This window comes from Stenella coeruleoalba (genome assembly GCF_951394435.1).
Source record: "Stenella coeruleoalba genome assembly, chromosome: 18".
Taxonomy (NCBI): Eukaryota; Metazoa; Chordata; class Mammalia; order Artiodactyla; family Delphinidae; genus Stenella; species Stenella coeruleoalba.
Genome location: NC_137164.1, coordinates 1447136 through 1471295, shown reverse-complemented (window position 1 = coordinate 1471295; position 24160 = coordinate 1447136). Strand labels below are relative to the sequence as shown.

Below are 24160 nucleotides of genomic sequence, written 5' to 3'. Positions count from 1 at the left end.
GTGGTTAGGATTCCGGGCTTTCACTGCCGTGGCCCAGGTTCAATCCCTGATTGGGGAACTGAGATCCCACAAGCCGTGCAGCACAGCCCCCCCACCAAAAAAAAAAAAAGAATTTTCTCCCATTTTATGTTCTTTCAATTGAATCGAAGTTTTACTTCGCTCTACTTTGTTTTAGCCATAGACCCAGGTTCTTCTAATGAAGTTCAGAGTTTACATGGCTTTTTCTTTCTTTATTGTTGTTGTTTTTATGCAACCCTTGATTCAACCAATTTAGGTTCTTATAATGTTTCCACTTCATTATTCATTGGAATGCGGTTAAACTCTATCAGAAGGCATTTAGCTAAATGAAGAATTGAGTGATTTTGAAGGCTGAATAATACATCCTTTATGCATATGATGTCCTTCCTCTTCATTTTTCATCATGGATAAGAAGACGAAGAATCTTGGTTGCATTCCTACGGATCATGATGAACAGCAAAACAAGAAAAAAGGGAGGCACCCCAGTGACCCGTGATCCTCATGTGTAAACAGAAAGAAATAAAGCAGTCTGAAATGTATTAGCTCCTAAACTCATTTTTACCTGGTATTTATCTTCCTGGACTTCTTACAAATAATATACTTTATTTATGATGGGGCTTATTTGAACCCTCTCCCCACGCCTCTTTCAGGTGGATGCTGGCTCTTTGTTCTCCTTTATTATTTGTTAGGTTTGGGGGAGATCAGTGTCACCCTAATCCCTTATTGCACACTCAGAAAACCATAAAAACGTGCTCCTTTCAGAATTAGGTTATCTAGCTAAAACACCATCTTCCCTTATTTAAGTTCTTTTCTATTGAATTCCAAGCTTTGATGCTGTTTTCTACTAAATGTCGTTAGCCTTACAGTACTTAGTTCTCAATTTTAGTGACCTTCGTTCTTATCATTCACCTCCCATGTCCATTACTTAGAATTGCCCCAGTTTTGAAATCCCAAATTACAGAATCCCACTTTACCCACTTTCTCATACCCAGCATACCTATTCTTGACTTCATAAAAGCTTCTGCTCTCAGTTATCCCATTTTCCCCAAGTTCTCAACTCCTTCTGGACCTTCTTCCTTCCCTGTAGCCACATGGTTTGTCATTTTGTCACTCTTTACTAATTGCTTCCCAGTATCTTTCCCCTTTGTCCTTGTTGAACCTAGACTGCTGTGAACTGTTGGAGAAAATCCCATGGTTATGCAGATTGGAGCCACTAAATTCATGTTCTTCAACTTGGCCTAGATTCTCCAAGGCATTTACACATCGCTTCCTAGCCTTCTGCCAACGGTGCTCCCTGCCCTGCTGAGACTCGTTCCTCCACCACCCTCTCTGCATCTCCTTCCCTCGTTCTCTCTGCCTCTACCGTCTCAGTGTCTGAAGCTCACAGACCCTCTTGTGTCTTTACTGCCTTGACGACCCCAGCACAGTCAGCCCCGCCAGCTACTCGCTTTCCAGCGGGCGGCCCCTGCGCTCACGGCCTGCACCACAGTCTGGCTTCCTGCCTCCCCTCTCTGCTGACTATTCTCTTGAACGTCAGCGGTGGCCCCCAAATGGCCAAGACGGGCGGCTGCTGTTCGCCTGACTCTTGACTGACCCTCTAGCAGCACTTGCTGCTGTGGACGTCTCTCCCTGGGCGCCTGTGGTTTTGTTCTCAGCGATGTGTTCCTGCCGTCTGTTTCCTTTGTGCTTCCTCTTCCTACCAGCGCCTAAATGCTTCCTCCCTTCAGCGCTGCTCCCTTAGACACAGTCCCCCAGGGGGTTATTGCTGCTCACCGTTGTCGCTTCAGGGTCGTTTTTCGCTGTCTCAAGCTCTCCGCTGGCCCCTAGAAGCTCTGGTCTCGCTGTGCATCAGGCACTTACATTCGTGCGTTATCCCCACAGGCATCTGGAACTCAGCGCATCCGAAACTGAAGCCCGCTTCCTCCCCATCACACCCTTTCCGGTGCCCCCTTTCCCTGCGGTGGCGCTCCCCCAGCTCACTCAGGCTGTGGGGAGTTTTCGTGGACATGTCCAGCTGCCTCATGTTTTGTATCTGCTCCGTCACCAAGAGCAGCTTATTCTCCCTCCTCCACTTGTCTTCTCTGTCCTTCTCTGTGTCTTCTGTGTCTTTTGCTCAGGGTAGGCCCTCAGCACTTCTCCCCAGATTATTGCGAAGGACTCCTTTCCTTCAGGCTGGACCTCCTTCTTCTGAACAACACACTGATCCTTTTACTCTCCGTAAACGCGTTTAGTGGTTCTAGGAGCTCTTAACTTACTGCTCGGAGCCCTCTTGCTCTGACTTGTGCCTGTGTCTATCCTGCGGGTGGTACCCTTTGGTTCCGTCATACAGAGGAACTTAAAAACCAACTCTTCCATTTAAAGCTCTTTATGTAAGACAGCAACAATATGTCGTTGTCATGAGGAAAGCACTTAAATTTTACTTGGAGAAATGTTATTAAAAGTCAAATTTCTTATGACTTTTTCTCACAGTAATTTTAGCATGCAGCTCATTTTAGTAGAATATGATGTTTATTGTATTCCTTCTACACTGCAATTTTATTGAATTAATTTTAGCATCTTCAGAATTAAAAGTTTGCTGAAAATGTGTTTAAGGGTACCATAATGAGGCTTTATATTATTAGAAAGATTATCTTATATTAGAAAATGTTGTGGTCAAGCATAATTTTCCTTCTTGCCTTAATGGCCTGCATGCTTAAATGTAATGTTCTGTTACTATGAAATGTGTACAGCTCTACCTTAGAACTAACGCTGTTGTAACAGCATAGAGAGAGCATTTATACTGTATCTTTCTACCTTAGTAACTTTTGTTAAGGACACGTTATTTCCATTTTAGTCAGACGGAGCTGCATTTTTATCCAGCTGACCAAAGCAAGGCAGGATGCACAGAAGTCAGTGAAGGATGCGTCAGGGTTCTTTTACCTCATTTGCAGGCACTGCGGTGGAAAATGCAGGACAGACCGACTGCTGACTCGCCAGCGCAAACAGCAGTGACGAGACTGTCCAGCTCCCCAAGAGCCACAAGATAAATGCCTGCCCCTCTTTCCAGAGGCTTTTGTTACGAGCACAGTGCTGTGCTCACATCTCAGCCCCATCTTATTCCACGCTGCTGCCCTTTTAATCCCCCTTACCTTGTTCAGTTATTTTCCATAGCACTTGTCACACCCTAATGTTTACTATAATATGTATTTACAATTTCCTTACTTTTGAAGTTTACTGTTTATTGTCTGTTTCTCCCCCTAGAGCGTCTGCTCCGTGACAGGAATGTGTGTCCCTTGTGCTCAGTGACATAAACAAAATACCCAGAGTAGTGCTCGGCACATAGTAGGTATTCATTCATTCACAGGAGTTTCTATCAGGCGTCCAAGAGGAAGTGTTGAGTGAGCAGTTAGATGTACAAGTAGGAGAGAGAACGGAACTGAAATGTAGGTTGAAGACTCTTCAGTGGATTCATGAGAGCTGAGACTTCATGAGGTTGCAAAAGTGAGTTTAGATGGGAAAGGTGGGTGGAAGGAATGAGCTCTGGGATGACCCAGCATTTACAAGTTGGGGAGAGTAAGTGGGAGCAGCTAAAAGGTAGTGTGATTCCATTTATATGAAGTATCCATCATAGGCACCCCTAGAGACAAAGTAGATTCGTGGTTGCCCACAAGTAGGGGAAGAGGAGTGACTGCTAATGGGCTTTCCGTTCTTTTGGCGGGTAGTGAAAATGTTCTGAAAGTAGGTGGTGGTGATGGTTGTACCACTCTGAATATACTAAAAACCATTGAACTATACAGTTTCAGTGGACGGATTTTGTGATATATGAAGTATATCGCAATAAAGCTATAAAAACATGTAAAAATACCGATCCTTGTTCCCAGTTGAAAATATTAATTTTAAAATTATTTTCATGGAAATGACTCTGACAAGTATAGGTTTCTGGTAACTGACCATACTGCTGAACTGAATGAATAAGCATTTTCAGAACTCTAATGGAAAACTGATGAATTCATAACAGTGCTAACAAAAGACCAAGATGAAAAAAAATTAATTACATGGGACTGAGTGAACTGATGAGGATGATTATAATTTTTGTGACTTTCTGTTTGAATAAAAAAAAAAAATCCCACAAGGACCCAGAGGCAAAAAAATATACAAATCAATTTTCACTGCAGAGTAAAGGAGCTGTTACAGTGGAGGATTCCTGGACTGAATGTCAATATTATGACGTAGTGTGAGTGTGTTTCGTGTTTGGTAATTGCAGTCATTGTTGTTTTGTTGTGGCCATCCATTTACAATGCTTGGTGTCAGTTTATTTATCTCTTGTAAAAATAAAATACAGTGTGTGTGTGTGAAAAAAAATGAATACAGTAAATAAATAAATAAATAAAATTATTATACTTTGCAAAAAATAAATGGAGACGCTAAAATAATAAAAACATGACTTTTTTTTTTTTTTTTTTTTTTTGCAGTACGCGGGCCTCTCACTGTTGTGGCCTCTCCCGTTGTGGAGCACAGGCTCCGGACGCGCAGGCTCAGCGGCCATGGCTCACGGGCCCAGCTGCTCCGCGGCATGTGGGATCTTCCCGGACCGGGGCACGAACCCGTGTCCCCTGCATCGGCAGGCGGACTCTCAACCACTGCGCCACCAGGGAAGCCCAAACATGACTCTTTATATGCATTTCCAATATCAGAGAACTCATTGTGGGTCTAAACCGAAACATATTCATCTAGGTCAATTCTTACAGAAAAGTGAACTGATTTGTAGGAGCCATCTCAGGAGTTTTAAAAGCACAGATTGCTGATAAATTCATTTGCCAAAAAAATTAGCTGCTTAGGCTTCCAAGGACTCACTAAGCAGTCTCCTTCCCATCCAATCAGTATGTGGGTAAGAGTGGGCCGTAAGCACACTGCCCTGGCAGCATCTGAGTGCTGACCCATCTCCACACGTAAATACTTTCTCCTCTCCCGGTCTTCTTGTAAACACAGACATGCACACACGTACCTAAGATGGGGCGTGGTGAGCACGTCCATAGTCGTCAGACTGCAGGGTGGCAAATAGTTTGTCTGTCCCCTACCTAGCTCATGACCCCGCACCCTGACTGGGGAGGATGCATTTTCCTGTGTGAGAAGAACAGGTTTAAAGCCCACGGGCCATGCTTTTATTTCTTAAAGACAGATTTCTCCTCCTTGGAAGGATATTCAGGAGGGTCAGTTTCCCTCTACTCTTATATTCTTATGCTTTTAATCAGCTTACTTATTGTTGTTCTCTGAATGATATAAAAAGGAATCATTAAAAAGAAGGGGTGAGGGGCTTCCCTGGTGGCGCAGTGGTTGAGAGTCCACCTGCCGATGCAGGGGACGCAGGTTCGTGCCCCGGTCCGGGAAGATCCCACATGCCGCAGAGCGGCTGGGCCCGTGAGCCATGGCCGCTGAGCCTGCGCGTCCGGAGCCTGTGCTCCGCAACGGGAGAGGCCACAACAGTGAGAGGCCGGCGTACCGCAAAAAAAAAAAAAAAATCATTCTAAATATGAGATTCTTTGGAATTACATCCACTGTAAGCCTACTTTACGGGGCTTGTATACAACAAATAAAAAGTAAAAATTAAGACGTTTAATTCTAAAATGATTCAACTTTTCATTCAGCATCCTGAGAAAAAAATTAAAACTTGGATTCTGTTTTCTAACATTCATATACATATGACTTCTGGCTTATTTTTGTGATTGTTGTCATAAGAAACTGGAAGAACTGTTCACTGTATGTATTTCAAAGGTCATTTATCAACAGTTTGTACGGTTTTGGAATGTGGCATCCAGAAGCATTAGCCTGGAAGGTTTATTCCCCAGTGCCAAGCTCGCGGTCCACACTGAAGCGCTGAGCTCCGGTCCCAGCTTCATCCTGTGGCGTCTTTATCAAGTGGAGGCTGTGGCACGAGGAACAACTTTAATCCCTCATAAGGACAGCTGGTTTCCATGGTGTATGGGGACATGGGGAACCTGACACACAGAGCAGCCCAGATCAGATCAGTCTGGTGTTTAATTTCACACCAAAATGAAAATCCTGGAGGATGTAAACAATAAATGTGACACGCACCCTCAGAGAGTCTCCAGTCTAGTCTTGGGGACAAAACTGATGCCCCCCTTACGAGTTCTTCTTAAGCTTCCATCTTCAAGTCGTCCTCTCTCCTCCTTGCCTTCTTCCTCGAGGACCTTGCCCCCATCAGTGACTTAGCTGTGCCTGAACACTGACTTTTTCACGTGTGTGTCTCCAGACCAGACCTCTCATCTGACCAGAGGCATCTCAGGTCAGCAACCGTAAACGTGCTGTGGGTGCCCTGCGCCTCCCCGCCCGCCATCCCTCTGCTGGTGAACGGCCCCGTCACGGTCTCTCATTCGACCGTGTTCCCGGACTGGCACAGTGCCTGGCACAAGTATTTATTAAACAGCTTAATAAGTAAATATATCAACAGTTATTATATAATGAAATGATGAGTTATAATCCACACCTTTATTAAAAATTTTATTGGCTACACCTCATATAAGAGGCACTGTGTTAGGCCTTGGGGATGTAGTGGTAAATAAAACAGATATTAATGGAATTCACAATCTAGTGTAGAGTTGGGGTAATAGACTATCTAATGTGGTAGTTTCATCAGAGAGCTGGAGGAATCATGACTTCACAAAGGGTGTGAGAAAAATGGATACATTTCCTTAAGCAAACAACAAAAGGGAGAAGAATATTGCCTCTGAGGGGATAAATCTGTTAAGATGCTGCAGCAGGTTGTATTTCCAAAAATGGCTGCAACGGTATTTCTGGTCCCACATGCTCTTCCAGAACTTTGTCAGCCCCCATCAAGAGGTGGGACCTGTATCCCCTCTCCGTGACCTTTGCGACTTCCACTTCTAGAGATGCATGGATGTGACAGTGTGGCACTTCGAAGGCTAGGTCCTAAAAGGCCATGTGGGCCTACAGCCAGTTGCTAGTATCGTTCTTAATGGTAAAAGATTAGATGCTTTGCCTCTGAGGTCAGGGAGTAGGCAAGGCTGTCCACTCTCACGGCTTGTATTCACCATGCTACCGGAAGTAGCGACCAGTGCAAAAAGGCAAGGAAAAGAAATGAGACCTACAGATTTAAAAGGGAAAGGGAAATTGTCTTTGTTCAGAGACATGATTATGTAGAAAATCTCAAAGTATCCACAAATAATAAGACTACTAAAGGGAGTTGTCAAGGTCATAGGACACAGCACCTCTGTATGAAAATCAGTTGTATTTCTGTACACCAGCATCTCCACTGTGTCGTGGCCTTACACTTTGTCCTACACACTCCAGCAAAGGACCTGATCGCCGCTCAAAGAGAAAGTAGAGGTCGTGAGATAGTAACACCCCCGTCACAACCATGGCGCTCTTCCACCTCATGGCGGGGGTGGGGGGGCACCGCAGGGCCTGCTGTGTTGGCAGAGGGTTCCAGCCCTTCCATCTCAGGCCCGATTCACCTGCTAGTCCCGGAACGCTTTCAGCCCCACTTTTCTGGGCTAATTCCTGCTAATCTGTCAGGTCTTAACTTAAGCAGCTCTCATTTGGAGAAGCTTTTCCTCACCTTCCCCGCTCCCCATTGTTTAGTTTCTTAGCTTTCTATTTCCCCCTTTATATCAGTTTTCAAGCTGTAATTAAATTATTTGTTATGTATAATGTTATTAATTATTTCACAGTGCTTAAGGTTGCAAAAAAGAAAGTCACATTTCTCGTTTTCCATTCAAAAATGATGTAAATGTGGGCTTCCCTGGTGGCGCAGTGGTTCAGAGTCCGCCTGCCAATTCAGGGGACACGGGTTCGTGCCCCGGTCCGGGAAGATCCACATGCCGCGGAGCGGCTGGGCCCGTGAACCATGGCCGCTGAGCCTGCGCGTCTGGAGCCTGTGCTCCGCAACGGGAGAGGCCACAGCAGTGAGAGGCCCGCGTACCGGAAAAAAAAAAAAAAAAGATATATATGTATTTCAAGAAGCGACTTATCAAAGTTCGCAAGGAGGCCAGTTTTAGGCATTTTAGGGCATGACATTTGTCTTCCTCTAGAAGAAATGCCAACCAGAGGTCATCTCTGGCTCTCACTATTTAAATATTCCAGCAAAATAAACAAGCCATATGCTTTGTTGAAAGAAAATAGCACCACTGAAATTTGCCTTCCTTTTTTTCCTCCAGTTATCACTTTTATTAGCGATATTCGGGAGCTCAGTCACTTTGCTAATGTGCTATTTTCTGCCTTGATTTCCATCATAGCTGAGACTGAATTCAAGCAAGTGTGTAATCAGCTCTTATACCAATTCTAATATTGATGCTAAGTTGTTCCATGTATTTATGCAAGATGTGAAATGATGTAAATGTCTCTACTGTGTAATTTTTATGTGTCAAAAGTCCACTTATCTCTAGCAAAATGAAGTTGAATTAGATACTATTAGCAATGTTTTTATAGTTACGGTTATCAAATAACTTTATTTTGGCTACAGGCAAAGATTTATTTGACCTATAACAACACTTAATATGTATTGTTGCAGTTTTACTTACTTTAAGTATTAAAATGGCTGTTTGCCTGTAACAAGATGTGCTTGTTCCTGGTTTTTAACTTCAGAAATCCTCTGTAAACAGTGAAAACCACGTGGTGGAATCTCCAGAGTAGGTGGAGACCTTTTAAAACACTCTACTTCTTGAGCCAAAATTCCATCATAGTGTTGAAGATTTATCCCTTCCCCTACCGAGAAAAGCTGCAATGTATTTTCCATCCTTTCATACTAGCACAGTGAAGCAAGGCATCCTCAACTCTAGATCTGCCTTTTTTGCTGTTAAGTTTTTCCCATTCTGTTATTTTTATATGACAGCATAAATGTATATGAAATAGCTGTGAAAACAATAAGAATGCGTTTCTTATGTGTGTGAAAATATTTACAAATAATGTGGCTGATTAGGGGTTAATATCCAAAATACATAAACAGCTCATTCAACTCAATCTCAAGAAAACAAAAGACACAATTAAAAGATGGGCAGGAGACCTGAATAGACATTTTTCCAGAGAAGACATACAGATGGCCAACAAGCACATGAAAAGATGCTTAACATTGCTAATCACCAGAGAAATGCAAACCAAAACTACAATGAGGTATCACCTCACACCAGTCAGAGTGGCCGTCCTCAAAAAGAACACAAATAACAAATGTTGGCGAGGAGATGGAGAAAAGGGAACCGTCCTACACTGTTGGTGGGAATGAAAATTGATGCAGACACTGTGGAAGACCGTATAGAGGTTCCTCAAAAAAATAAAAATAGAACTACCATATGATCCAGCAATTCCACTCCTCGGTATGTATCCAAAGAAAACATTTGAAAAGATACATGCATCCAGATGTTCATAGCAGCACTATTTACAATTGCCAAGATACGGAAGCAACCCAGGTGTCCATCAATAGATGAATGGATAAAGATGATGTGGTGTATACATACAGTGGAATAGTACTCAGCCATAAAAGAGAATGAATTTTTGCCATTTGCAGCAATATAGATGGACCCAGAGGGCATTATGCTAAGTGAAGCAAGTCAGACAGAGAAAGGCAAACACTATGTTATCACATATATGTGGAATCTAAACAGTACAACAAATGAATGTAACAAAAAAGAGACAGATACAGAGAAAACCAGTGGGGAAAGAGAAGAAGAAGAGGGGCAATATAGGGATAGGGGATTAAGAGATATAAACTACTCTGTGTAAAATAAGCTACAAGAATATACTCTATAGCAGCGGTCCCCAGCCCTTTTGGCACCAGGGACCGGTTTCGTGGAAGACAGTTTTTCCGCGGACCGGGACGGGGGGGGGGGGGGGGGGGGGGCGGGCGGGGATGGTTCAGGCGGTGATGCGAGCGATGGGGGTGCAGATGAAGCTTCACACCCCCACCCGCCACTCACATCCTGCCGTGTGGCCTGGTTCCTCACAGGCCGCGGGGCCGATGCTGGTCTGCAGCCCGGGGTTTGGGGACCCCTGCTACAGCACAGGGAATATGACCAATATCTTACAATAACTATAAATGGAGTATAACCTATCAAAATTATTAATCACTATGTTTTATGTCTGAGACTAATATTGGACATCAACTCTACCTCAATTTTTTAAAAAGTAGGGGGGAGAGGACTGGCAAAAATGAATACATATATTTAAGTATATTTAATGTGTCTTTGTGTTGTTACTGTTGTCAGATGGACAAAGGTCATGCCCCTCGTGTAGCCGACCAGACCGCACCCCTCTTAAATCTGATACTTGGTCTCTCTCCTTGGGGAGCCCATAAACGAGTGGTCTAAAACCAGGCAGCCTGGGTGAGAGGCACTAAGAAACCCCAGCAGAGGGTTCTGGGTTGGAAACACCACAGTCTCCTCTGTTACTCAGAGAAATGTTTATTGACTTAGGAGAAAGGAAGTAAGAAAGACAAGGTGTTCTCCTAGGAGCTCTGCCTTGTCTTTTTTTTTTTAAACCTAAAAATGAATTTTCTGTAACAGAGGTACCCCAGACTTTTTATCAGCAAAGGTAATTTCTTTATCATTTTCTAATATTCCATTTTGAAAAAAAATTTTTTCAAGACAAGTTCATTTAGTACATGGATTCTCCATTTTTGATAATCAAATACATATACAGGTATCCGGCAGAACTTGTAGTCAACATGAAATAACCTGTTAACTTCTATCTATTTGATGATCTCATGTTATAATAGCACCTAACATTAGAATCGAGTTATTTGTCATTGGGTAACACTTAATAGTTTATCAGTGACAGACAATTTTTCCAAAACAGTAACTCCTAAGCTTACAAACATGGTCATAGATGTTTCTAAAAATTACATGGTCATGTTCACAATTAATGTTTTAATTATTAAAGCAAAAGTAAAATCTTGATAATTTATTAACAGTAAATAATAGAATTTGTCCCCAGCAGATTTATAATCCAAATTTAAGCATCCCAAACTGCAAAAAGCCACATCTAAAAGTATTCTTTTTTTTCAACCTGTCACCTGAATTTTCACACACCATGTAATTGCACTGAACAAACTTCATGGATAATTTTGAGAGCAAGAAGGGAAGTTTGTGATGCATATGGCTTACGTAAGAAATAAAATTAACAAAATATTTTTCAGTGTTCTAGATGTGTAAATGGCTTGAGGCTGTCTTCAGAAAAAGTCTCAACAAAAGAAGCAAGGTGATTGCTTTAGAGCTACAGTGGATAAGAGGAAAATGAGGTCAGCCTAAAGACGACGGCAGAAAGCCTGAAAGAATTCTAATCTGTTATCCAGTAGGAAAATGTTAAAAGCAACATCACTTTAGAATGAACAGCCATCTTGGCCAGCCTTTACTTTTATTTTATTTATTTATTTATTTGTTTATTTTATTTATTTATTTTTGGCTGCATTGGGTCTTTGTTGCTGCGCGCGGGCTTTCTCTAGTTGCGGCGAGCGGGCTTCTCTTGTTGGGGAGCATGGCGTCTAGGCGCCCGGGCTTCAGTAATTGTGGCACACGAGCTGAGTAGTTGTGGCTCGCAGGCTCTAGAGCGCAGGCTCAGTAATTGTGGTTCGCGGGCCTAGTTGCTCCATGGCATGTGGGATCTTCCCATACCAGGGCTTGAACCCGTGTCCCTTGCATTGGCAGGCGGATTCTTAACCACTGCGCCACCAGGGAAGCCCCTGACCAGCCTTTAGATCTGACTGCAGAGCTGTGACCTTAAGAACTTTTCAGGGTTAAAAAGGTAGCTTTCTGAAAGATGAATGTGTATTTTTTTAGTCAATGAAAGCAAAAGGAGACAGATTTTAATAATCATGTAAAGAAAGAAAGAATGTTTGGCACAAACTTATTTCTCTTAGACAGCTACGATGAGTGAGAGATGGTTAGAAGGTTCCATATTTCTGGAAGGGAGTGAGTGAAAGTGAACATAGGTCTTACAAAGAACTAGTGTTTGTGTTTACACTTAGAATTCTCTGACTCATAGCTTCTGTTTAAAGATATTAGCTGAAATTGCCAGACTTCTATTTTTTATAAATATTTAGTTATTTGTTTTGTCTTTTAAGTGATTTTCTTCTTAATGGAAGTTGAATTTTACCAAGGTATATGGGTACTAAATAATATTTCTTCTTTGCTACAGGTAAAACTTTAGTCAAGAGGCTGACAAATAAGGTAAGCAATGGAGGTGAAGGCCTTTTTTGTTTTTCTTTTTTTTTAAGATAGAAAATCAACTATTGTAAGTTAAATTGAAAGATTTTAATATGTTTATTCAAAGGATATTGAGGACGTACTGGCAGGAATCAAAGGAGCTGGTTGTGGATCAACTTTTTTTAGAGACCTTGGCGATAAAGGTAATTTTTATTTGTTTTACTTGTGTTTTATTTAACCAAAGTATTATTAAGGAATTAAGTTATGAGGTTTGCAGCTGCATATTGAAGAACATACATTAGAGAATCTGCAGAGAGAATGTTATAACAGTGTGTTATTTAATAGATGTTTTTAAATCATAATAAAATACTCATTACATTTGAAGCAACTTTTTCTTAAACTCTTTGAGCAATCACAGAAAAATTATTTAAACATTGATTTCAGTAAGCTTGGAGAGAAGGGTGAGGCAGAGCATCAAGAATAAGGAGAGAAAAAAAAGAAGAAAAAAAAGAAAAAAGAGAGAAAATAAAAAGAGAAAAAAAAGAATAAGGAGAGATGGGCTTCCTTGGTGGTGCAATGATTTGGAATCCACCTGCCAGTGCAGGGGGCGCGGGTTCAATTGGTCCGGGAACTAAGATCCCACATGCTGCGGAGCAACTAAGCCCGTGTGCCACAACTACTGAGCCTGTGTGCTGCAACCCGTGCACCTAGAGCCCGTGCTCTGCAACAAAAGAAGCCACCACAGTGAGAAGCCTGCACACCACAACAAAGAGTAGCCCCCGCTCGCCACAACTAGAGAAAGCCCACGCGTAGCAACGAAGACCCAATGCAGCCATAAATAAATACATACATACATAAATTTATTTATTTATTTATAAAAGAAAAAAAAGAGAAGAGAAAGGATTTGGGACATCCCTGGTGGTCCAGTGGTTAAGAATCCGCCTTCCAATGCAAGGGACTCGGGTTCGATGCCTGGTTGTGGAACTAAGATTCCATATGCTGCAGGGCAGCTAAGCCCACGCACCGCAACTAAGAGCCTGCACGCTGCAACAAAAGATCCCGAGTGCCGCAACTAAGACCCGACGCAGCCAAATAAATAAATATTTTTAAAAAAAAAAGAAGAAGAAGAGAAAGGACTTCCCTGGCACTCCAGTGGTTAAGACTCTGTGCTTCCACTGCAGGGGGTGCGGGTTTGATCCCTGGGCAGGGAAGTTCTGCATGCCGAGGGGTACAGCCAGATAAATAAGTAAGTAAAGTGATTATTCTAAAGTAAGAAGACAAAGCCTCAGAGATAGCGCAGAGGACACCAGCATTCACGGGAGCAGAGGAGGAGGAGGTGCCGTGCAGGAGAGGAGGCAGAGGCATCAGTGGGGGAGAGGGAGTCTCGGGAGCCTGGGAGGGAGGGAGCATCAGTGTGCAGGGCCCGTGAAGGAAGGGGGTCAGAACGTGGTTAGGACTGGCGGTGGGGAGGTGCTCCCTCGCGTCAGCAAGGGCAGGGGCGGTGCTGGGACGGGTTCTGGGGGCAGATTGCAGAGCGTGGAGGACGGTGGTGCGGGGTGGGGCGGGTGTGAGCTGGAGGCCTGTCCTGGCGGTCTGTGTTGCACGAAGGGCTTTGAGCGCACGTCTGGGTGTGAGGGGGCGGGGGGTGTGCAGAGCTCGGTGGAGGGCGCGCCCCTCAGCGGGGAGCTTTGCGTTGTATCACGTGGGGAGGGGTGATGTGCAGGTGTTTACCGCACATGTTTGCAGAGCAGGGCTGAGAAGTTGAGGCGGGTTTGGAGGGTGGCCCTGATTCCTTCGTAAAGTGGAGGGTGTGGAGAAAGTAGGAGGTTTGAAGTGGCCACCAGCTGGTTCTCCCCCGGCCGCGGGCAGGCCGGGAAGTACACAGAAGCATGCGGTTAGGGTGTTACTAGGCAAACGCAGGGAAGAAAAGTCGTGGGCTAGGGGGTTAACGGTGTCGAGGGCAGCAGTTTTACTTAAAAACACGAGAGTCTTTAAGTAACAAGCCTTGGAGAGAAAAAAGTAAGATGGGAAGAGCGATGGAAAGAAAGTGGGAATTCAGGAGAGAGTGGCCAGTGAGGGTGGGAGCAGGTGAGCTGGGAACCCAGGAGCGGGGCCCACCGTGCGCGCAGAGCCGGGGTCTGCGCTCCGGTTCGGAGCAGAAGCCGCTGCAGGTGAGCTCGGCCTCGGGTGCGGTCGTGGAATCGGCCGGCTGGAGCAGAGTAAGTGGCAGCGTGAAAGTGACAGAGGTGACCCCAGGTCTGAGAGTAGAGTGTGGTCCTGTGTGCTGGACGATGGACCAGGCGCTCAGGCCTCCGGCGACGGAAGGCTGAAGAGAGGGAGCTAGGTAGGTGACCAGGAAGAAAGTTGGAGCTGGTCAGCTCGACGGCATCAGCCTCGGAGTAACAGGTTTCTGCAAGAGGTTGGAAGAGCAAAGGTCTGGGATGAGCGTGGCAGTGGGGAGAGGAGTCACCACTTGAGCCGTCTGCAAGGGTGCCGGCGTCCCGAGCGGAGAAGCCGCTTGCAGGTGCGGCAGCGCTCAGCACACGGCGACCAGTTAAAGGTGTTTACTGAGGAAGGCCATTCGGGAGAGCGTCGCAGAGCGTCCGGGGAGAAGCAGAGGCATGGAGGTTGGTTGGTTCCGGAAGGATGAAGTGCAGACCAGCTGCAGGTGTGTCAACAAAGAAGACAGAGGCCGTTTGGAAAGTGGGGTGTGGCCGCTGAGGGCGGTTGGACCTAAGCTAGAGAGGTGAGCAGAGCCTCAACCGCACGTAGGCAGCGTGGGAGGGAGTGTCCAGGAGCGTGGGCCTTGTCCTGAGAACGGCGGGTTGCCGTGGGGGAGCTGTAAGAAGGCGACAAGTCAGATGAGAGAAACCCCTCTCGTCTGGGCAGAGGGGGCCGAGGCGCCTGCGGAGGGCGCAGAAGAGGAGACGGCGGGAGGTTCCGCAGTGACTGCAGGGGCCACGCGCTGGGCGGCGCGGTGGACAGAGGCAGAGCACAAAGCCACTTGTCAGCCCTGAAAAGCCGGCAGACACTCTGTTCTCACAGGAGACACCGAGGTTTAAAAGCAAGATTTAACAAACTGAAGGAAGTGGGAGGCTCCCTGGCAAGTGAAGGGCAATGTTTTTGAGGCCTCCTATACGACGCGGGAGTGGAGGTTTCAGAGCAGCGAGCAGACCGTCGTGTTCTCGGCTCGGAGATGACAGCGTGGAGTGGCCAGGCTTCCGGGCTCCGGGTTCGTGGAGCCCTGAATACAGCAGTTCGACCTGAGGGGAAGTAGACAGTTAGTGCAGCTTCCAGAACTGTGTTAGTTACAGTTGTAGCGCTTCAGACAGGCTGGGGGGCGGGGTTGGGGTTGTCCCTGGAGCTGCTCACTTAGAGGTTCTGCTGGGCCCGGGCCATGTCCGCAGTCACGGTCTGGTCTTGGGAAGGAGGGTTGTGAATCTGTGTCGTTACCAGCTGTGCTGCTTCCATACCATAGGAAATACAGAGGGTACTGAGAAAGGTGGTTAGTAACTTCTATTTACTGTCTTTAACTCTCAGTAACAGACACATATACGTCTGTATCTCCAGCTCTGTCTCTCCATCTGTACGTACCGCTTTCTAACCATAGGAGACAGATCCATTAGCCTACTCACACACTTTTCTCACTCGATAGTTCTCGTTCCCTGTTCTTTATATAACTGGAGGACTACTTACATTCTCAAAATGAACAGGAGCATCACACAGATTTCTTAAAGAATAAAAAGTCAGTATTTCTGGATGACGGGGGAGAAAGCCCTTAGTGACGGACTGTTTGAAAAATAAACAGAAGATGTAAGTCCAAAGCAGAAAGTTGATTTTTTTTTCCCCCTTTAGGCGAATCTGTAAGGATATTAGTAGGAGAAATAGAGGAAAGAGAGGCTTTAAGGGAAACTAGAAGAAAGAAGTGACTGCAGGGAGAGAGAGACCATGGTAGCGTCCACTTCAGAGTCAGAGAGGACGAATGAAAATGTGCGCTGGGCAGCGGCAGGAGGAGAATTCAACCTAACTTCCTGCTGTTCACACGGGGGTGTATTAAAAACAGCCGTCACTAATTAGGACTGGTAAGGAAATCGGGACTTGATGGTAGAACTTACTGGTGACAAGGAAATTAAGCCACTGACAGGGAAATGCTGGAGAACAGAGCCACGTGGTGGTGAGGGATCAGAAGAAGAGTGAGTGAAAAGGCCAAGTAAGAGCCACTGCGGCCTCCCCAAGCGCTGCCGCTTCTCCAGACGCCAGCTGCCCTCAACCCAAGGCTTTGTTTGTGTCTTACTGGGTGGTGGTACTTTTCACCCAGCTCATTGAAACCCGGAAATAGCTTTGAACCCTTTCTCTTTGCCCCTCCATCCTTCATATGCAGCCAAACACAGATCTTTCTAATTTTGCCTTCTAAATATTTATTGAATTCACCCTCTCTTCTCCCACCTCTAGAGAACTTACAGGACAAGAAAAAATGTTGAGGAAGGACTTAACAAGACTTATTTTTTTAGTTTTTCTCTGAAATACGTGAGTTGAAATGTACATTCCAGCTTAAAGAAAAAACACTGAATATTTTGTAGGAAAGATTCAAGATACACTTTTTTCCAGATATACTCCTTTGTTGATATTAATGAAGTCATTTGAAAAAAAAGAATGTAAAATTTAGCTACATTTGGAACAATTTAAAATATTCTATATTACCACCTAAAAGAACTATCAAAATGTATATTACATCATAACTAACAAAAGGGTAGTATAGTCTTGAAATAAAATAATCCACCTCCATGCATTATAAAGAAAAGTAAATTATAAGTTATAATTATTATGTATTTTTTGAAACTGAGCAGAATTCTCAACATAATACCATCCTCAAGGATATACTGAATATAAATTATAACATATATTGTAAGATATAAATGTGTTCTTATGATACATGTAGTAATTTCTCTTTGGAGAACAGAGTTCTCAAAATTGCATTTAGTAGCAAGTCATATTTTTCAACGGTTCCAAATTTAAAATATTTCTAGAGAAGCATAGTAACTAACAGAATTTAATCATCTCCTCTAGTGACCCTTAAGGATTCTTTAATAAATTTTTAAATATAGGGACTTTTCTGGTGCTCCAGTGGTTAAGATTCCACACTTCCACTGCAGGGGGTTCAGTCCCTGGTCAGGGAAGTTCTGCATGCCGTGCGGTGTAGCCAAAAAGAATTTTTTTTTTAATATAAATTATTTAAAATACTTTCTTATTTGACATGCAGTTTTGAAACATTGACATTTAACGGCATTTATTTTACAATTCAGTGCAACAAATATGTATTAAACTGTTTCTCCTATAAGTATTCCGAAGTGTCAGTTTCCTTTAAAAGCATTTTCAGAGGCAGGTGCCTAGAATGCTGTTGGAGAGCTGTATTGTCTATAATCTATCTTGAGAGTGTAGGGAGCTGTTTTTACACTGTCTCAACTGTGTTTATTCAAGCATTTTATTTAAGTCAGTATTTCAAAGAATTTTCTTTTTCAAGAAGTTCCCCTGTGCACAGGACATGTACCTATGTCTCGAGAAAAGAAAAGTGAGGTCTCCTTTTGGCACCAAGCCCAGTTCAGTCCAGCAGTTTGGCCATTTTTTCACATTTCTGTATTCCTTTGAAAATTAGAAAAAAACTGTTCACTTTTTTGAGGCTGCCAAGATATGAAATACTTTGATCCTTCAACTAACGTTAGAGCATTTCTCTCAGGTATGAGATATGACAAAACACATTTAATTTATTCTCCCTTCATATAAACACTGAATATTTCTAGGAAAAAATACCTGAAGACTTACTCTAGGCTTTTTATTAAAGGGAAGCACAACTGCTCCAAGATGAAAATGACAGAAAAATTGCTGATGTAAAAAACTGTTAAGTCATTAAGAGCATTTAAATACATACTTGAAGTTGCCTGTTAGCTGAAGCACTGAATTACCTGGGTGTCAAACCCTTACCTGCCTCATTTGCTCTGCACTGCTTTCGGCCGTGTGTCTCTGCTGTATCTGACCAGGGGCCCATAGGGGCTGGTCCTCCTTCACAGCAGGATGGTGCAGATCCGCTGCCGTCACCCTCTGCCAGGCTTCCTTCTTCATCTCTGAGCCACCAGGTAGCTGTGCTTCCCACTGACTCTTCCACAGGAACATCCTTGCAGACAAATACTCGCTTTTCAGTGTTCATATGCAGCTTCATCTCTCCTATACATATGGCTTTCCCACTTATACCACCCCTGCTTCATTGCAGTTTTCACCTATAATTCAAAGACCATTTTTTTTATTAATTTTTATTGGAGTATAGTTACTCAACCATAAAAAGGAACAAAGACCATTTTTAGAACTACTTCCTCTGAGACATCTTCGGTCATCTAAACTCTGGAAGACTTCACCTTTTTTTAAGTCCTGGAACTCACTATCAGTATCTCTCAGTGGTATTTAGCATTTTCTGTAAACATTTACATTTTGACCTCCTGGTGGAAGTATGCAGCACCATCTATTAAGAATTCTTGGGACTTCCCAGGTGGTCCAGTGGTTAAGACTCTGCACTCTCAATGCAGGGGGCACAGGTTTGATCCCTGGTTGGAGAACTAAGATCCCGCATGCCGCACGGTGCGGCCAAAAAAAAAGAATTCTTGACGAAAACTAAACTTGAATCTGAGTACAGCTCTGGATCTAAGTAAGTACCAGTTTGTAGAAAATATAGACGTTAGAGGAACATGTGAAATGACACCAAAAAGATGCAGTTAGCAAATCTTCTACACTTAAACTTTACCGGACAAATGACCAGGCTTCTTCAACAATTAAGTTGAAACTGAGGGGAAGAAAGACCAGGGAGAACCTATAGATTAAAATCAAGTCACTGCTACAGAAATTTAATTCCTTCGTTTTAAATAACATGGTTTGACCTTTGGTATATCCAAATCTCTGTCACTCTACTGAATTTATAAGTTTGCTTCACTTGAGATGTTATGAATAGTAAAATTTGAGGTGAAATTACACAAAATGCCATGCAGATAAAACCTCTAGTGGACACTTGTACTTGCTGACCAATGACCATTCCCCTTCCTTTCTAGAATAGTGACCTAATAAAAGTCTCCTTTTTTTTGAAGTATTAGTACTATACTTAACTCTCTTATGAAAATTTTCCGCTATACCAGAGAGATAATTTAAAGTAACAATGTGTGTGTTTTTAATTAGGTGAAGGTTCCATATAGTATGTATATGATTACTTCTAAACCATCTAAAACTTGCTTTCTGATGTCTTTATCTCTTTCAGGGCTGGTTTCATATACCGAATATCTTTTCTTACTTACAATCCTCACTAGTAAGTATTCCACAGTTTTTCTCATCGATCATGTGGAATTCTCTCGTCTTACCAGACAGGGTGTTGGAAGTTCGGTATTTATATCTTTATCGTGAAAAATGTTATTGGTGCCTTGCGTTCTGTACCTACAGGATGATTCTGTTGGGTGATTACCACCTCCCCTGCACTCAGGCTCCCCACAACTTTGTCTCCTTAATTGAAGGCTTATTGAACTGAAGAGTCAGACGCAGCCTTCACTTAGAAATATTAAAAATCCCTCACGTGACATTCTGCAAAATTCCTGACCAGTAACTCTCTGCAAACTGTCTGGGTCATGAGAATCGAGGAAAGACTGAGAAACTTTCACAGCTCTGAGGAGATAAGGAGACATAGCAATTAAACGCAACAGGCTTCCTTGCGTTTGACCCTAGAATAGAAAAACCATGGAATCCAAATGAAGTCTGTAGTTTAGTTAAAGGTGCTAATTTCTTAGTTTTCGTAAAGGTACTATGTTACGCAAGATGCTGCCATGAGAGAAGGCTGGGTGGGGGGCCTGTGGGAACGCACCGTACCAGCTTTGCAGTATTTCTGTAAGCCTAAGATTATTTCAAAATAATTTTTACAAAACCCTACTCTTGGGAAAGGGAAATAAAGAGTAGTAATCAATCTGAAAATAGAGAACATACTGTAAGAATATAGGAAAGCCCCTAGTAGAGCAGAAGAAATACGTTCTGAAATGAATTTTGCTTTGAAGGGCAGAACACTTAATAGCAGAACAGCACACCATGGAAACATATCAGCCTTTGAAAATTGTTATCCTGAGAAGAGGTTGTTTTTCCTCTACTTTAGGCACTTACTCGTGTTGTTTCTGGTTGCTTATTTCAAGTTTGAAGACCTATAGATTTTCAGGTAACTTGCATTCCACCAGCATTTACATAATTATTCGTTTTTCACTTGCAGAACCCCATACTGGGTTTCATGTTGCATTTCAAATGTTGGATGCAGATGGTGATGAGATGGTTGAGAAAAAGGAATTTTTTAAAGTAAGTAGATTCTAGTTATTTTTGGTTTATTATAAAACACCTGGATGTTTGTGTGATAATTTTACATGTCCATTAAAATGAAAATTATATTTACTGCTTACATATGAAATGTCAAGAAATCATTTATACATTCAAAAATATTAAATTTTCTATAATACAGCCTTGAGGAAACAGTTACAGAAGAGCATGAGATTCCAAAAGGAGAAATGAACTTAAGCATCTGCAATGTTTTAGAGTTTTATTTTTATGATTTCAGCAAATGATAATACAACAGAAAGCACTTTATAGATGGTTAAAAATTATTGATACACCCCCACCAAAAAAAGAATAAGGAAAATAAAACCTTAAGCCTTCAGGAAGAATAGGGAGGGAAAATGAAAAAGCCACAAAAGGTATAAATCGGTTCAGATTCTCTAGGAATTTGTGAAGGCTCATAATTGAAAAGGTGAAATATGTTTAAATGATATTTCCCAAGACATAACTCTGTAACACGCCAGCAGTACATTTTACTCCGTTCCAAGGAAGTCGATGGTACTGTTAAAAGTACGTCAGTGCATGTAAATAGCGGGGAGTATGCCAGGCAGAGCTTACTGTTCCCCATCTAGAGCAGCGCTTTATGGAGAAGATAAGTCAGTTCTGTCCTCTGTGTCTTTCTCCCAGTCCCCAGTGTACTGGGAAGACAGACCACAAGCTTGTTGAAATTATATTTAAAACGAGTCGTACTTGGACTGTTTGGTCAAGTAGCCAGTAGCCACATGTGGCTGTTAAATATAACTTGTGACTAAGAAACTTGAGTTTCCGAATTTTAATTAAATTTAAAAACTGACATTCACTTCAGGTATTGGCAGATTTTCAAGTATATTTGAAACAACTTGAGTATGTGGATCTACTTTTTAATTTTTATTTACTTTTTATTTACTTTTCTAAATTTTACAAAATCTAAATATGGATCAAGTACAGGTACACCTTGGAGAAATTGTGGGTTTGGTTCCAGACCACCACAATAAAGCAAGTCACACAAATGTTTTACTTTCTCAGGGCAGATAAAAGTTATGTTTTTACTCTCCTGTAGTCTGTTAAGTGTGGAATAGCATTATATCTTTAAAAAACAATGTCTGTGCCTTAATTTAAAAATATTTTATTGCTAACAAATGCCAACCATCATCTGACAATGCAGGGCTACCACAAACCTTCAGTTTGTAAAAAACACAAAATCTGCAGAGCACAATAAAACGACGTGTGCCCATATTTCCAATGAAATACATTATCTGAGTGTCTTGTAATGTAAAATATGCACTGGAGTTTGAAGAAAACAGAAAGGAATGTAAAATATCTTGATTCTTGTATTGAGTACATGATAAAGTCATAATTTTGAGATATTAATTTCACCTGTTTCTTTATATTTTTTGCTGCACTTTAACAAAAATGAAACTGGAAACTACAGATGATAAATTATCTTTTATAAGGGCTTCCCTGGTGGCGCAGCGGTTGAGAGTCCGCCTGCCAATGCAGGGGACACGGGTTCGTGCCCCGGTCCAGGAAGATCCCACATGCCCCGTGAGCCATGGGTGCTGAGCCTGCGCATCCGGAGCCTGTGCTCCGCAACGGGAGAGGCCACAGCAGTGAGAGGCCCATGCACCGCCAAAAAATAAATAAATAAAATACTTAGGCAAGAAAAATAACAAGTAATTTCAATCAGTGGCTTCACTCCAAAGAAAAAAGGCTTTGGTTCTAAAATGGATGTTACTTCTTTAAGTTAATTTAAATGTTTGTTATGTAGGTATCTATTTTTTCAAATGACTCCCCAGATTAACAGACTTTTTTTTTTTTTTTTTTTTTTGGCTGCGTTGGGTCTTCGTTGCTGCACGCAGGCTTTCTCTAGTTGCGGCGAGCGGGGGCTCCTCTTCATTGCGGCGCGCATACTTGTCATTGCAGTGGCTTCTCTTGTTGCAGAGCACAGGCTCTAGGCGCACGGGCTTAGTAGTTGTGGCACGTGGGCTCAGTAGTGGCTCGTGGGCTCTAGAGCACAGGCTCAGTAGTTGTGGCACACAGGCTTAGTTGCTCCACGGCACGTGGGATCTTCCCGTACCAGGACTCGAACCCGTGTCCCCTGCATTGGCTGGTGGATTCTTAGCCACTGCGCCACCTAACAAACTTTTTAGAATAATTGAACAACTACCGACACTGGCCGCAGTAAATGGTTTCTGCTACACTTCAAGCTGCAACACTGAGAATTTCACCTGCTGCTTTACTGCCCACTCACATATGTGTTCTTGTCATTTACTTTATGCTTAGATTTATATACTATACACCCTCTTCCAGATAACTTCTAAAGATGTTAAATATTTATAAACCTAATTTTTGCAGGATCCCACTGATTTATAAATGTATTCCCTACTGAAGACCTTTTTTGCTATATTGTTTGTTTCTAATCTTTGAGATAGTTTCCTACATATAAAACCAAATATTTTAGTAATTAAATTTGCAAAGCCTGTGGATGGATCCTTATCAAAGGGATATGAGGGATCCTTTATATACAATCAGATGTACCTGTTCAAAGAGTCCACTTGCTCATGTCACCACCAGCCCAGTCAAGATCTAAAACATTTCCACACTCCACAAAGTCCTCCTGTATCCTTACACTCAGTTCCTCCCGTCTCCTGGCCCCAGGAGACCAGCCAGTGGTCTGCTTTCTTCCAGCATAGATGTGTTCCTTTCCTGGAGTTTCGTATAAATGGAATCAGAAAGTATTGATATGTACTCTTTGTTTGACTCAGATTCATCTGTGTGTTGCATTTGTCAGTAGTTTGCTCCTTTTTATTGCTGAGTAGTAGTATTGTGTGGATGTGATCTGTTTATCTAGTCACTTGATGAACATTTTGGTTGTTTTCAGGTTGGGGCTGTTATAAATAAAGCTGCTGTGAATATTCATACACAGGTCTTGGGTGAACATATGTTTTCTTTGACTAAATATGTGGGGATGGAGTTTCTGGGTCATATGCTAAGTATAAAGTAAGAAGTTGCCAGTTTGTTTTCCGAAATCTGTGTTCCATTTTGCATCCCCACCAGCAATGTAAGAGAGTTCCATTTGTTTCATATCTCAAAGGCTTTTTTTAAAAGTCATGAGTTAGTCATTTATGTGAGTGCTCATTAATCCGTCAGTGTTGGTCTAAGTAGTTAATGCGTGCTAAGCACCGTGACACAGATTTGTCTTTTTGCTCTGTTCAATGCCCTACTAAAAAATTGAAATCACTGTGTGGCTCCATTGTATTACTGTTGGTCAGCACTGCTTTAGAACATACAAGGCTATAGATTTTTAGAAACTTTTTAGTATATCTTATTACATGCTCTTTATGACAGTTGTCTCAAATGCTGAGAAGGTTTTTCTTACTTCTGGGTTTTCAGCTTAGGTAAGAAAGCTGGAGGATTCCCAAGGATTGGAGTTGCCTGAAGTGTTTCTCTAGATACGTGAGGTTTCACTGTACTGTTCAGAGAAACAGGTCGTGATCTTGTGGAATTCATTTTCTCAAAGTGGGAGAAGTTAAAAGTAATAGAGGGGCTTCCCTGGTGGCGCAGTGGTTTAAGAATCCGCCTGCCAATGCAGGGGACACAGGTTCGAGCCCTGGTCC

The 24160-nt window shown here is 42.7% G+C and overlaps 1 protein-coding gene across 1 annotated transcript in view; it reads left to right on the top strand.

The window, feature by feature from the left end:
• Positions 1 to 24160, top strand: part of MICU2 (mitochondrial calcium uptake 2) — an 85965-nt gene that overhangs the window by 36056 nt on the left and 25749 nt on the right. Inside the window, exons 3-6 of the mRNA XM_079903370.1 lie at positions 12160 to 12191; positions 12295 to 12370; positions 19462 to 19509; positions 20449 to 20531. Of these exons, the coding sequence (XP_079759496.1) occupies positions 12160 to 12191; positions 12295 to 12370; positions 19462 to 19509; positions 20449 to 20531 (239 nt within the window). The remainder of the gene's footprint in view (positions 1 to 12159; positions 12192 to 12294; positions 12371 to 19461; positions 19510 to 20448; positions 20532 to 24160) is intronic.